Genomic DNA, 15852 nt, shown 5'->3' with positions numbered 1-15852 from the left:
TACCGAAGGACTCTCGTTCTGAAACCTTACTGTTACGGTGGGTATTTTCACAGCTCTAAAAAGCAAGATGACGCATTTTCTGTCCGCACGGTGGTTATTAGTTCGACCATAGTAAACACAAATAAGACCGCAGTTTAATTTGTGGCCATATTTTCTCCTGCTGCTTTTAAAGCCGTAAGTAAATCTATTCATGTTAAAATCAGATACAACTTTTCCAAAATTTAAAAAATTGTTTGCGTAGACCCACCAGTAAATAATCATAATGCCTAAACCGGATGCCTTGTATATTAAAGTCTAATATAAAGGAACCGGAAGTGATGAGACAGGAAGCAGCGGAAAGCGGGGGTAGTTTGTATGTTTCTGTGCCGCACTTGACGATCGCCTTCGGTAGAGTCGACACGTCTCGAATGTGCTGCAGACTTTTCTTGAATGGAAACCTTTTAATCAAATATTATTAACTATTTAAATTTATTTATTATATATTTATGTTTTATTTAATTGAATGCTACATTATTGAGAGTCAACCCACCACTAGAACACTAGAACAGATAGACATTTATGGTAGAAGATCAAGTTAGCAATTAGCCATATTATATAATTAGTATTTATTAAGTTACAATAATTTATCAATTATTATTTTAACATTATATAATGGAAGGCTTACCTATAAATGCAAATTCCCAGATGACATTCCAAACCGTGAATATAATTGTCCATTTGAAACACGATATTCGGGTCTTCTTCCAGAAAGTATTTGTTGTCATCCATGAAATGGACGAACCCCAGGAAATGGAAGCCCCGTCCCTTGCAAAAGGGACTGACACCACGACCCATATTGTAAATGTCGCTGTACAACTCTGATATAAAAATATAAATATTCTTGCCGCAGTAGTATTCTGAAAAAGTTAATAATTATCTTATGGGTGATTTATAAAATTAGGTCATATACATATTACCAGTGGGAGGCTCCTTTAGACAGGATGCCGGCTAGATTATGGGTACCACTACGGCCGGCGCCTATTTCAGTGAAGCAATAATGTGTAAACATTATTGTGTTTCGGTCTGAAGGGCGCCGTAGCTAGTGAAATTACTTTGCAAATGAGACTTAACATCTTGTGTGTGTGAGCGCAATTGTAAGAATTCTGAGCGGCATTGCATTGTAAATTGTAATGGTAAGGGCGTATCAATTACCATCAGCTGAACGTTCTGCTTGTCTCGTCCCTTTTTTACATAAAAAAAAAACATTTATCTGAAAGAAGAAGTAACTTTACTCGGTGTGTGTTGGTTTTCTCATGGCAGTTAATTGATGATGAGATTACATAATAATTTAATATATACGCTTACGTTTATTATGGTAGTATATATTAAACACGAATGTTTTTATAGTGCTTTTGTATTATATAAAACATGGAAAATTGCCTCAAAGATGCCAATGTATTCAAAAAATGATCTAAACGAATATTGAATGCGAAATGGAATTGCGGAAATGGAACTGTGTCTGTCCATTCATTTGAATTTTGGAGTGAGGCTCTTAGGCGGAGCGAAGGCGAAAGTTTTCGAATGTGTGTGGCTAGGCCAAGTTCATACGATGAGTCATTTGAGTGGGGAGCAGCGGGCGATCAGTTCAATCATTTGCGAAATATTACAGAGAGCAGACTTTTTATCACAAACCATAAACACATACTATATAATAAATCATTAAGATTTCTTAAGACTTTGGTTAGTAAGTATATTATCATATGTAGTTTGTTCCACTTCTCTGCTCTGTGTTCTCGCTCCACTTGCATTTTGCATTTTAAATGTATATTTATTTGTAAACTACTTTGAAAAATCCCCGTCCACTGCAACGGATAGGTTATTTCAAGCAATTATATTGGGTAATATTAACACAACTCCACTCTAGTGGACAGGGAGCCTAATAGTATAAGATTGCTGGATCATACCTTGACTCAAATAAAACTCTGAAGGCACGGCCCCCCCAGCACCGGAATTGTACGTGGCCACTCGCTCTGTCTTGATAGCGTTGTGGTTGTCATACATGGTCAGCATGTTGTCGATTGCATCTTCAAGTGCTATTAGTAATACCTGGACAAATCAAGAATTAAAGTGACTGTTGGTACCTTGATGTTTAGACTTACAATAATTTAGCTCTAACATCGATATATTAAACACATTTCCATGAGAAAGTTTTACTTAAAACTGTCCTCAGGTGTTAAACATTACACATTATTTACGTAAGGTGCAACCGATAAATATTTTAACGTTTTTTTTATGAGGATTAGGGACGAGACGAGCAGGACGTTCAGCTAATGGTAATTGATACGCCCTACCCATTATAATGTAGTGCCGCTCAGGATTCTTGAAAAAACCCAAAAATTCTGAGCGGCAGTACAATTGCGCTCGCCACCTTGATACATAAGATGTTAAGTCTCATTTGCCCAGTAATTTCACTAGCTACGCCGCCCTTCGACCGAAACACAGTAATGTTTACACATTACTGATTCACGGCAGAAATAGGCGCCGTTGTGGTACCCATAATCTAGCCGGCTTCCTGTGCTTAGGAGCCTGGTAACTGATAGATATTTGGACACATCTGAACTCGAATTTATACAAAGAAAATACGCTTATTTGTGGATAAATCTCCATAATTACAATATAAAAACATTATTAAATAATTATGAACGAGAAAACTCGTAGTTTCTTACTTAAGGTAAAATATCGAAACAAAAAACTGCGACCTTTTTTTTGTATCCTAAAACTATCCGCTTCGATCAAATAATTTTAGCGCATCCGTACGTTGAATGTGATTCGACCACACCAAATACAAATAAGGCCACTCATTACAAGTAAAGAAAAGAAAAGCACGTACAAGACTGACTTGCCACCATAATAATTTTAGTAGGGAACTATTAAGTATAAGAATTTAGTAATAAGGTGCCAAGATTGATAATGAACGAATAAGTAGTAAAAAATGAAAAGATTCACAATTAATATTGGTTTAAAATAATGCCGTGTTTATATTATTTATGAGAATTATTATTTACCTTAAGTTCCTTTATATGCATGTGTATAAATCTTCCTAAGTGGTCGGTCGCAATATGAACGTGTTCATTTATAAGGTACTGAAAAAAACAATTACATTTTAACTCATATATTATGTGTGGGAAATTTGTAACAGATTTTAATAAAACCAATGCTGTAATTTCTCAACATTTATCAACGTCATATCAGCCGGAAGAAGTCCACTGCTGGACAAAGGCCTCGCCCAAACCTATTCCAACGATCTTGACCAGATAGTCGGTTCATCTTGTGGAAGGCCTACCAACACTGCGTCTTCTGGTACGTGGTCGCCATTCGAAGTCTTTACTGCCCCAATGGCTATCTGTCCGTCGAGATATGATTCATATTAATTATTATTCTCAAGATCACTAAGCCATTAAGTTAAGAGGCTTGTGTGAAAGAGAGTTTTGTAAAAAGAGAATCTTGGCGTAACCTATTAGTGGTATAAAGTACACGAAACAAAGTAAATTGTGCAGCACAATTGGCAACATTTGGGAATCTTCTTAGCACTAAATGCTACAGGGTTGCAGTAGCGGCGACTTTTACTGCCGTCAAGGGGTGATGTGCGTTTATTGTGTTTTTGTTTAAAGAGCGCCGTTGCTAGTAAAATTACTAGGCTAAAGGGCGTTTTTCCATTAGCCAGATCGGCATAGTCTTGATCCGACAATGGCGCCGGGGCTTCGTTTTTCCACTGAGTTGGTGTCGATTCCAACAACGACATATAACGCATAGGTATACCAATTGTGTCATCAAACTGCCGACTGTATTTGTGATATCTATTAGATCTAGACGCAGAGATTTCGAATTTTGGATTCATACAATAATAAAAGAAATTTTAGAAGGAAGATATTATACCCTATTTGAAAACCCGCCCGGAACACTCACACACCGTTTTGCAGCGACAGGGAGTGGGGAGCTTTCTATCCCGGCCCCGCGTCCGGCGGGAGTCAATGCCAGGCCGTCGCCGGCGCAAGTAAGTGAAAAACGAGTCATACATTTTTGCATCCCCGACACCGGCATGGCACTGGCACCAGCTTAAATGCCGGTGCAGGTTGAGTGGAAAAACGACCAATGAGACGTAACTTATGTTCGTTAATCTTATGTCCCAAAGTGACGAGCGCAATTGTGATGCCGTTCTGAATTTTGTTGAAACTGTATTGTAATGGGCTGGACATACCACCTATCAGAAAGAAAGAAATATATTTATTTGTAACAAACGCAATATTTACATAATATAATAGAAAAAACATATATACAAAACAAATTACAAATTGGAGTGTTTGTCACAAATTGGTCACACTTCAGCATTATGCTGATAACTGTCGCAACCAGCGCCGATCTTCCAGTGGGACCACTAAATGACGCCACACACGAATGCCATAAGTAGCGCACGCCTTTCTAATTACACTTCTTACACATCATATCTTCGTTAGCAGGTAGGTACTTTATTCGAAAACCTTACCTCATGTAACTATAGTTCAAACAAGATAATAAATATGTATATTTAAGTGTAAAATATGTACATTTATTTGAATTTATTCAAAAATTTCAACAAGCAAACTAGATTGCACATCATTACCATGAGGTAAACGTCTTCTCGTTTCTGGTAGGACAGGCAGGCAACGCTTGTATTCCTCCCGTGATGTAAGAGATTGCAGACGGTGGTAATCATACCATCAGATTTACGCTAGTCTGTACTCCTTCTCTAAAAATAACAGTTCAATTCTGTTTATATATATAGGTGATAAAGGGACTGAAGTCACCTGATCCCCAGCGCGCTTTATCTTCATCATCTCGATCTGGTAGTGCGCCAGGTGGTCCAGCTTATCCGTGGGGTCGTGTCCATAGATCTCATACGCGTCAATAATCATCGCCAGTGTGATGTTCTCGCCCATCTCTTGGCAGCATGGGTGATTTTTGATATCATAGCTACTCTGTGACAGTAAGGTACTTGTCAAATTTACATTTGCAGCAGAATTTACAGACTATGAGGGATTCCAATCGGCGCCGACAGAGTTGACGCTTCTGGCGCTCTAACACAACGGATGTTTTCGCTAATCCAACCGTCCTGACGACGCGTCGTTCATAAGTCCCGGTATGTTTATTCGACTCTCCAATCCCATAATTGATTGATTGATTAAATAATAAAAAAATCAATCAGGCAGTTTTTTCAATTTCTGTCAGGCAATTTATGAGTACGTTTCGCAAATTTATAGTTTTTTTGGATTTTCGAATTCTACGAGTGTATTTTAGTACACTTTCCAATAATATTTCCTTAGAATGATTGAACGTTTTATCAAACATAAGTGAAATTTTCAGTCTGATATTTGGATATAAAGGGAAACGATGAAACTTGTTGGTATGCGGCCTACCGCACAAACATGTCGGTCTTAACTCTTAGGCTACGGTCTATAGAACGTACTTAGACTTTCATACGTAAAACTTAGCTGGGTTTAACATAAGAATAATCTTTGTTTACGTTTTTATATTAAATTGACATCTGAAATTATGCCGAGCTTAAGGTAAGGCTGCCCCATGCAAAAGCTTTTTTTTCACCTCAGCATAGCTATTCAACTAAACTGAACTATTTTTGTAAGATGATCTTATACTAGGTAGGTACAGTTTTAGGTATAGAAGTCAACCTTAATGCCGTCAGAAGAGATAAGAGTCACGCGATAGAAAGAGAGGCAACTTCTAGGTGAAAAAAAATGTAGGGTAGTTTCGCTGTGCGATCTGAATTACACCTTATTGTATGAACGCAAGAGCCCATAATTCTTTATTTGATTTTGCGGAGTGGAACTTCCGTACTTGTACTATCATTATATTATATTACTAGTGAACCCAACAGACGTTGTCCTGTACACACGTCTTAAATTTGAAAAATCTGTCCAGCCGTTAGGAGGAGTTCACTAACATACACATGAGCAGGAGAATTATATTATATGGACGTAATTGAGAATCTAAACCAATCTCAAATTCACTGAACCAAACAAAAAGTCATCAAAATCGGTCCAGCCGTTCAGGAGGTAGTTCAATTGTGAATCTAAACCATTCTCAAATCCACCTGAAGACACACAGAAAGTTTCAATAAAATCGGTCCAGCCGTCTAGGAGGAGTTCAGTGACATACACACGCACACAAGAATTATATATATAAAGATTTGGCACTAGTGTGTTATAGTTCGATTTATGGCCCTTAGAACGATGTAATAAGGCTCACTTTACGAGCAAGTGTGTTATTTAGTATTATTTTATTTTGAATAAATTACATTCATTATTTATTTCTTTAAATACAAATATATAAAAATGAGTTGTATATCGTAGGTATTATTGACATGATCAAAGCAGACATCTTTTTTTTAAATAAAAGGGGCGAAGGGGCAAGGAGCTCCAGTGACGGACAGTTAAAACCAACCACCCTATTTCAAAGGTTTTTTAACATAATATATTCACGTAAAGCTTACAATAAATGAGTCGGTGCTTTTGGTTTTGATTATTTCATTATACATTCAATGCTTTTAATTTCTACACACTACTTACCACATAACATAAATGAAACAGTAATATAACTACTCGCAACCATTTCAAACTTAACATATTGAAAAATACTGCGTGACAACCACGTTGTTAAAGAAAGGTAACAATGTTAAATAAAACTCGCTTAACTAATTGGTGAACCAATCAAATGGACTTAACAAGCATATCCACTCGGGTTGCTCAATTTTAGTATTTTTTCTTTATTGCGTAGAGTGAAAAATCCCTTGTGGATATATAAAATATAATTTACCGCACAACTACGAGCCACAGCGCGCTGTGTTTTATTAAAAAAAATTCGTTACAGCACAATTTATTTTTTATATAGCCTGAGGGCTGATGCTCCATTCCTCATCTTAAACATCATTGACAAAGTTAAATGTACCAACTTAGATAATATATATACGTCTGGATAGAAGCTCTTGCTGTTAGACAACCGATGGAAACAGGCCAGATTTATTACTTTAGTGTGCGTGTATATTAGAAATGACATCAAAAATTCAAAATCAAAATTCTAAACGAATCAATTTTGAGAAAAATAAATGCCTTTTATGCCTTTATAAATGATCTAAGTGTTTCTATAACATGCTTTTCTTTTAAAATATTGTAATTAATTTTGTTTGGGTAGTTAAGTATTTTTATTCAATGAGTAATTAATTATATTTAAATTTTTTTTCATCCAACTTCTAAACATTATGTATTATGCTAGCATACATAAGTATCGCCTGATGGTATGTGATCATAATAGCGTTGCTTAATTCCGATCCTATTAACTGTAGAACAAACATACATATTAACTCAAAAATACATGGTCGAGGTACAAACCATGGTTAACAGTGGTTACAGTCAACGGCTTTTTAATTATACTTAAACAAAATATTATGCAATAAGTAAAAAGATTAAGAACTAAAAAAAGTTATAGGTAGAAAAAATATTTTATCAAATTTGGCTTTGAAATAGAAACACTTTATTAACAGTAAAACACACACCTTCAATTTACAGTATAAATCTTAAAGTAATAAAAAATTAAATTAAATGTAACAAAAATTATTAAAATATAAACAAAAACAATATATTAAATAACTGTGCGGCGCGTGATTCCCTGCTAAAAGGAGCTGACTCAGTATATTGTTGGTCAGTGCAGAAGACACCAACACAACAAATCTCCTCAAAGTAAATAAATATTCCTTCAAGCTACACATTTCTCCTTAATTATTCTTCATTATATATTTACACACTTTATTCTTTAGGTCCGCCATTTTTCTTTTCCCATAAATAAAAAAAATCTGTCTTGGACCACAGAGTAAACTTCAAAAAGTATGAAAATTTAAAACCAATTCTCAAACAGCTAAACAACCCTTAACCCCGACCTGAACAGTGTGCCAGATGTGATTCTGCTTCCCTGTATCGATCGGCTCTGCGCGCATACATCCCGCGTCGGTTCGGACACCTACAGACCTCAGCCTCCTTTCACATTATTTTAACAAAAACCGCACAAATATGTTCAAAATTAAGAAAAAAATACGCTCTTCGTAATCAAAAAGTGTTCCGAGTGTTCTATTCCAAATTTAAAAGAGGCAGTGTTCCGAAAGGAGTTATGGCACACACAATGGAGTCGGTTTAAATAATTTAAATTTAGAATTAGTAAAGAAGTCTTCCAAATTAGATTAAGATAATAAATCTATAAGCTTGTTACGTAATTAAGATATTTGTGTTATTTAAAAGATATACAAATTGTGATTATTAGGAATATTATATAATACTCCATTTTGAATAAAAGATCAAAATGAATATAGGGAGATTTAAGTTACCACCGATTAAGAATGTACTGGATGTGGCAATGCAGACAGTGCGACAGCAAGTACCTGAGAAGCCTGGAACTTCAACTCGTCCACCGCAAAATGTTCGATTCGCTAACGCAGGTATGTTTGTTAATCTTTCCCCCTGTTTTATTTAATATAACCAAAAAAATTTTACCGTCATTTAATTTATGTCTCTTATTCAACATGAAATTAACATTTTAAATAAAAATAGCATAAAAACTGAAACGTAAATATCTAAAAAATTCAAAATGATAAAAAAACTGATGTGAAGTACAATAGGAATTTTAAAACAAAGTTTTAATCCAGTTACAACCAGCAATTATACTCAAAAAAACTACTAAAATAGACTTATATAATTGAGACATCTGTAATATAAAACTATAAAATCTCTTACATAAAATTTTAATAAGAACCCGCAAAATATATTATATCTTTAAATACTACTCATAATATAAATAATTAATAAAATCGGTGCACAAATTGGTGATAGCATTGCAATCAATTATTTTTTGGAAATTTTTGTAAGCTTTTCACAAAAAAAAGGGATTAATTGCATTGATGTACATTGCACAAGAAGACATCAACACTGGCCTTGGATATTTTACCTTTATAAATGATATAAATTTGCCTAAAAAGAGTAAAAGCATTAATAAACAAAAAATAAAAATTTTAATTTGTAAAAACGGGTTGTCCACAGACATGGGAGAGAGCTGTGAACTGTCAACGATGAACGAGGTAGCATCTCCGTCGTATCAATCTACGAACCCAACAAATCCGTTCCTAAGCGGTCAACTTCAGGCTGAAGAATCCTTCACCAGTTATCAAAACACCTACCCACAACAGGATGGTGCGCCGAGGTAATAAATTTTAAGAGGAAAAAATGCTTATAGACTATTAACGGAAAGTCTACCGTACTAAGTATTAAACACACAAACACACACACACACACACGCGCACACACACACACACACACACATACATACACATTTAATTTATATTTATTATTAATTACTTCATTTGTCGAGGAATCACTCACCCCGAAGATACAGTTTTAACTAGTTTCGGGGTCAGAGGTCCACCCTCTTTAATATCACTGCAAAACCGTTTTCCAATGTTATTATTAATACAATTAACGATAAAAAGATGTTAATAATTAGTATTATACAATAAATATTGTATATTTAGTAAACTAAGTTACTTTCAGTGAGTGTAAGAAAAAGATGAAATAAAGTATTATTATTTGACACACGATGGATTATGGGCTCCTAGTCTTTTCAAGTCCTTTAATAGTATTATTTAATTCTCAGAACTCAAAGCATGCAGAGCGTTGACTTCTACGCTTCATCAGAAGAGGGTGGATTCGAAGAAGGTGGTGGAAGTCCAGGAGCTAAAATAAATGAGTTCCAAGCTGCTTGGAACGTTACAAATGCAATTCAGGTGAGTTCATACATATACACCTGATGATTCTGGCATCATATAAATAAAATTTTTCGCTAATTTGCATTTGTTTCCCCTATTTTTGGAGATCTAGATGGACACACTGGTTTTAATTGCAAATATCTTTTCCAGGGAATGTTTGTCGTCTCCCTTCCATTTGCTGTTCTCCAAGGAGGGTACTGGTCGATTGCAGCCATGATCGGTATTGCACACATCTGTTGCTACACTGGTAAGATTTTGGTTGAATGTCTCTACGAAGATGATCCAGTTTCCGGGCAGAAAGTACGTGTTCGAGATTCCTACGTAGGCATCGCTAAAGAATGTTTCGGAAGAAAATATGGTGCTAAAATAGTAAATATCGCTCAAATTATAGAACTGGTGATGACATGTATACTGTATGTAGTCGTTTGTGGTGATCTACTCATTGGCACCTTTCCAGATGGCACAATCGATACACGATCTTGGATGATGCTGACCGGAATATTTCTTCTGCCTTTGGCATTCTTGAAATCGCTTAAGAGCGTGAGCATGCTTTCTTTCTGGTGCACAATGAGCCACTTAATAATAAACGCTATAGTTCTTGGTTACTGCATCTTATACATTGGTGAATGGGGTTGGTCTAAAGTCAAATGGAGTCTTGATTTCGAAAATTTCCCAATAAGTTTGGGAGTTATTGTATTCTCTTATACGTCGCAAATATTTTTGCCAACTCTAGAAGGTAACATGGAAGATCGATCTAGGTTTGAATGGATGTTGAACTGGTCTCATATCGCCGCTGCTGCGTTCAAATCGATTTTTGGCTATGTATGCTTCTTAACATTTCAAAACGACACCCAACAGGTCATTACAAATAATCTACGCTCATCTGGTTTCAAGGGATTGGTAAACTTTTTTCTTGTTATCAAGGCAGTCCTGAGTTACCCTCTACCGTTTTACGCCGCATGTGATTTGTTAGAGCGTGTTCTTTTTAGGGGTCGACCTAAGACTCCTTTCCCATCGATTTACGCATTGGACGGCGAACTGAAGGTGTGGGGACTTGCTTGGAGGCTTGGTGTGATAATGTTCACCATTTTAATGGCAGTTTTCATTCCACATTTCCTGATCCTGATGGGTTTCATCGGTAGCTTTACCGGAACTATGCTGAGTTTCATTTGGCCAGCGTATTTCCATATCAAACTGAAGGGCAACCAACTCGATAGTACCACTATCGCTTATAATTACTTTATTATTGGCTTGGGAGTTCTCTTCGGGATTATCGGTATGTACGACTCTGGCTCTGCCCTCGTGAAGGCATTCAAGATTGGCCTGCCGTTTTAAACGTAGTGTTTTAGAAAATTATTGTTGATCTATTTTTAGAATAACTCATATTATTATAAATGTCTTATATTTACTTAACTGCATATCTTAAAAGAAGGAAGTTATGCTAATGTTTGTAGTTTGATGTGATTTTGTAATTTAGGCATGTTGTACCTACGTTTAAGATTTTGAAATAATTGTTGCGTAATCCAAGTTGTCTTCCAAACTTGACCTAGATAAAGTTATATTATAATCATTGTTTAGATAAAATGTCTATGCTATATTTATATTTAATCTTTTAGTATTAAGATTAATCTTGATGTCTTCCATTTAAAATTGTGTCTTCATCAACGAAGTCTTCCATTATTGTGACTATATTATTACTAATGTTATAAATTATTAATTTACAAAATGAACCATTATTTATATAATGCCTATCCATATACATAAATATTACGAAATGTTGATGCTTTATAAGTTTATGCGTATACTAAAATGAATACCATTTATTCCAGTTGCATCTTAAGAAAGCTTAAATAGCAAAATTTAGGGTATGTTCCGATATGCACTGCGCCCACTGTACAGTGTGACGTCAATTTAGTATACTGTGAAGCCGTTTCTTTATAGCCAGTTATACTGGTTACTGTTTAAAACGGAACGCAGTCCCGTATACTGTCACCCGCATTTTTTGACGCAGCATTCAAATGAGTGTATTAAAGTTTTCTAGTTTATTAAAAAAAACCGTTGTTGGAGTACTGTCAAATTAAAAATATTTGGGATTAAACTGTAGGTATTGTTTATAAAACGTTAGGCACTCGATCGGTTTTGGCTGATCACGTGATCAAAGTACTGCGAGTACCTTACCTCGAAAACGCCAGTGCTCACGGCTGAATATGGCGGCGATTTATGGCGTCATATATTTCCCTAGGTTACTGCGGCAGTATACTGGCAGTCCATAACGGAACGAAGTTTTCTCCAGTGATAGCACTGTGCAGTGCTCGCAGTGCATATCGGAACATACCCTTAATGTATTGGGTAAAAAGACAATATAAGTAGATATTTAAAAGGTAATATTGATTTTGAACAATAAAGACAATAATGAACTATACTATATTGTAGGCAACAAAAAATTAAATACTTTTTATAGCATTTTTCACAAAGACACATTTCATACCTTTATTAATAAATTGTGTTTTTTATTGTAATATCTACATTCCTTAGACTTTAAAGATACTTTATAAAATACTTTGTTTTCTTTTATAATTGTTGCTAAATTGTATATTTACATAATAATTTTATATGAATATTAATATCTATAAAACAGTAACGGATTAAGCTTACGCGGGCCCGTAGCAAATTCTTTCAATGAGCCCTTGGTAATAGTTACTGAGTGTCTGACGCGGATTGTCTCAGTAGCAAAAGTTGTAAAGTTTCACGTTTTTGCCACATCAAGAAAGTCAATAAGTTTCTTTCAAATAATTATGCTCAGACAGAGATGAGTGGGACATGCGGGGCCCCCTTTTTCCAATTGCTACACTTGCTATATGGCTAATCCGACACTGCTATAAAATCTCCCACATATATAAATATGTGGGAGATGTGATATGGCAATAATGCCATTTTATCCAAGTAACTGAAAATATTTCGATTTGAAATTTTCTTACCAACTTTATTTATTCATTATTGTTACTTGAACAGCACACACACATTTTACACATAAAATAACCTAGACATAGCTACCATATCATTACTATCTGTGACTTGGTTATTACTATGTTTCATTTCCTGTGTATGTTTAATAGCTCTCATTTTTTTTATTTGATCTAGTATGTATACTATAAATATGTCCGTATTATGTTAAATCGTAGATTGGGGCTTCCACTATATGTAATAAATACTAAATTCTGTTGGCCGAAAGATCAATATTATGATACCTATTTCTTGCGATGGCACGTGTCGCATAATTATCGCATTGTATAAGGCAGTGTGGCTTTCCGTCGCGGTTTTTTAATTTGTGGTACGGAGGATCGAACTCGGATCGTTGAAGCGCAACGCGTCTGGTGATTGGCCCAGAATAAGGGCTACACTACGCTTTCACTGGGACACCACAGTGGCCCGACCGTGGTGTCCGTAAGCTATCAAACTAGACACCATACAGACACATGAGTGTCCGTCCGAACTGGTCTCGCCAACAAATAGATTGCGCAACCAATCGGATACCAGGTGTGTAACTGTCTATAGAGCTGTATACATTTTGTTTGTAGCGGCGACTGGTTGTGCCACTGTAGTGTCCGTAAGCTACCAAACTAGACACCATACAGACACCAGAGTCATGACACGTCCGAACTGGTCTCGCCAACAAATTGATTGCGCAACCAATCGGATACCAGGTGTTTAACTGTCTATAGAGCTGTATACATTTTGTTTGTAGCGGCGACTGGTTGTGCCACTGTGGTGTCCGTAAGCTACCAAACTAGACACTAGAGTCATGACGCGTCCGAGCTGGTCTCGCCAACAAATTGGTTGCGCAACCAAATGGACACCAGATGAGTAACTTTCTACAAACCTATATATACATAGCTTGTTGGTAGCGGCGATTGGTTGCGCCACCGTAGTGTCCCGTAAAAAAGTAGCCCTTAAGCGACGCGGTAGAATAAATTGTAAGATTGTTGAAATTTGTATTTTATTAATATAAAATCTTGGCCGACAGAGTTTAAGAGATAAAAGCTGCAGATGCAATAATTGTTTAATAAAATAATATGTATTGTGATGATTCAATAAATATTTAGCTGAGTATTTTAATGAATACAAGATGTTATTCGAAAGTTTTTGTTTTATTGGAATCAATGGAGTTCTATACGAGGATAATCCACGAAAAAAAAAAACTGTTTAAGTGCTTCCTTGTGCGGTGTTTCCTGGACGACACGAACGAAAAATGGGTACCTTCAAAAACTGCGCGTACACCTTTCTAAAAGGCCATCAACGCTCTTGTGATTTCTCTGGTGTTGCAAGAGAATGTAGGCGGCGGTGATCACTTAACATCAGGTGACCCGTACGCTCCTGAGTCGTCCTTTTCCATAAAAAAATATCAGTTTGTGATATTATAGCAAAAATATTATAAGCTATTTTAACTGTAAACTATAGATTTAATTTACAAACTATTGGTACACTTACACTGACTGGCTATAGCATGCTCACTTTCATGCTCACTAAAATAGTATAGTTTCAGCGATCGAGCCGGGTTGAAATATGTACGAAGGGAACGATGGCTGGTCCATGTGTCAACACGTGAACGGATTCTGCCTGTGGTGCCAGATTGAGCTGTTATAGTTAATAAGTTATTGTACTTTTTGGATGCGATTACTACTTATGGCAGTAATCACGACCATCATGTTAACGTAGCATCCTTTCACAAACAATGAATTCAAGCTCTAAAGGTTGATTCAACCAATATACAATAATTCATATTTAAAACAGTTTATTCTTTAGTACTTTTTACGAAATATTTGATATTTAAAACGCTTTTTAACTTTGAACACGATTAATATTGAATAATAATAATATTGACATACTTTTTACACAAATTATCTTGCGCCAAGTTAAGCATATATAGCCTGTGTTATGGGTTACAAGACAACGATATATTTAATACAATATACTTACTTAAACATACATAAATTCATATAAACATACATAAATACATTTAAACATCCATGACTCGGAAACAAACATCCATATTCATCATATAAATGCTTGCACACTTGCTTGAATGCAACACCTTACAAACTAATTTGTTTTGTATATTGCGAGCAGCTTTTGGGACATTTGCAGCGAAACATAAGCCGCGGGAGGAAAAGTCTAAAGGCCGAGTCTATAGATTTTTTGCATGAGGCCTTAGTGCGCGACAAGACCGAGCCACGGATAGGCTGAGCCAGCATCGATCTCTCAGCTTAACTTGAAGTCGAACAGATGAAAAATATTAGACTACCTATAAGTCAATCAAATTATGACTACAATACAATGTAGCTACAATTATTGTAATATTTGAAGTCGATGACAGCCAGGGTAGGTGTGGTAGGTCACTGCATACATAGTTATAGGTGAGATGTGCTTATGTCGCACGCGGCAGCGGCGGTAGGAGTTTGATGGTCGGTAACACTCTTTAATAAGAGTAATCTCTAATATTGTAAAAAGAGGTGAGTATCTACATAAAGATTAAACGCCAAGTAAATTAATTACACAAATTAAATTTGAAAACAAAATTTATTAACGATGCGGGACTCGAACCCGCAACCTCTCGCGTTCTGTGTGAGCGCTATTCCACTGAGCCAACCGAGTGAAATATCGTTGATAAATCTTGTATGTTTTCAACTCTCAGGTTGTGGCTTCCTCTACACTTCTACAGGATCTACTTTACAGTTGATAACCTGCTCAACCCCAATATTTGCATATTAGGAAATTGACTTGAGATGTCGCTCTTGCAAATCTAAACAATTTGTTATTTTTTAAAGTGATAACCCTCACTTCTGGGATTAATTACATAAATTAAATTTGAAATTGAGATTAAGATAAAACGATCTCCCTGATTCGTGTAAGATTATGTGAATGGGAAATCTTGCGAGCTATATAGAAATGTGAGTATTAGATAGTTAAACTTTTATTTTCGGAATGTCACTATAAAAAATAAATAAAAACACTACATT

General features: G+C 35.7%; 2 protein-coding genes across 3 annotated transcripts in view; one reads left to right on the top strand and one right to left on the bottom strand.

The window, feature by feature from the left end:
• The window catches only part of LOC126969917 (uncharacterized), a 433182-nt gene extending 426451 nt beyond the window's left edge, over positions 1–6731 (bottom strand). The window contains exons 1-6 of the mRNA XM_050815548.1: positions 6600–6731; positions 4824–4994; positions 3045–3122; positions 1944–2085; positions 665–896; positions 248–437 (exon numbers count right to left, since the gene is read on the bottom strand). Of these exons, the coding sequence (XP_050671505.1) occupies positions 248–437; positions 665–896; positions 1944–2085; positions 3045–3122; positions 4824–4994; positions 6600–6656 (870 nt within the window). The 5' untranslated portion in view covers positions 6657–6731. The remainder of the gene's footprint in view (positions 1–247; positions 438–664; positions 897–1943; positions 2086–3044; positions 3123–4823; positions 4995–6599) is intronic.
• Positions 6732–7991: 1260 nt separating this feature from the next.
• Positions 7992–13937, top strand: LOC126969905 (vesicular inhibitory amino acid transporter). 2 transcript variants are annotated; one of them, XR_007730494.1, is made up of 5 exons: positions 7992–8515; positions 9114–9273; positions 9724–9853; positions 9986–13372; positions 13540–13937. XR_007730494.1 is itself a non-coding variant. In XM_050815528.1 (4 exons), the coding sequence occupies exons 1-4, from the start codon at positions 8380–8382 to the stop codon at positions 11168–11170; spliced, it is 1611 nt and encodes a 536-aa protein (XP_050671485.1). In that variant the 5' UTR covers positions 7992–8379; the 3' UTR covers positions 11171–13937. The 2 variants fall into 2 exon arrangements, 1 of the variants encoding a protein (XP_050671485.1); XM_050815528.1 differs by having other exon boundaries at positions 9986–13937.
• The last annotated feature ends 1915 nt before the right edge of the window (positions 13938–15852 follow it).

Source organism: Leptidea sinapis, chromosome 19, assembly GCF_905404315.1.
Source record: "Leptidea sinapis chromosome 19, ilLepSina1.1, whole genome shotgun sequence".
Taxonomy (NCBI): domain Eukaryota; kingdom Metazoa; phylum Arthropoda; class Insecta; order Lepidoptera; family Pieridae; genus Leptidea; species Leptidea sinapis.
This window is presented reverse-complemented; position numbering and strand designations above follow the sequence as displayed.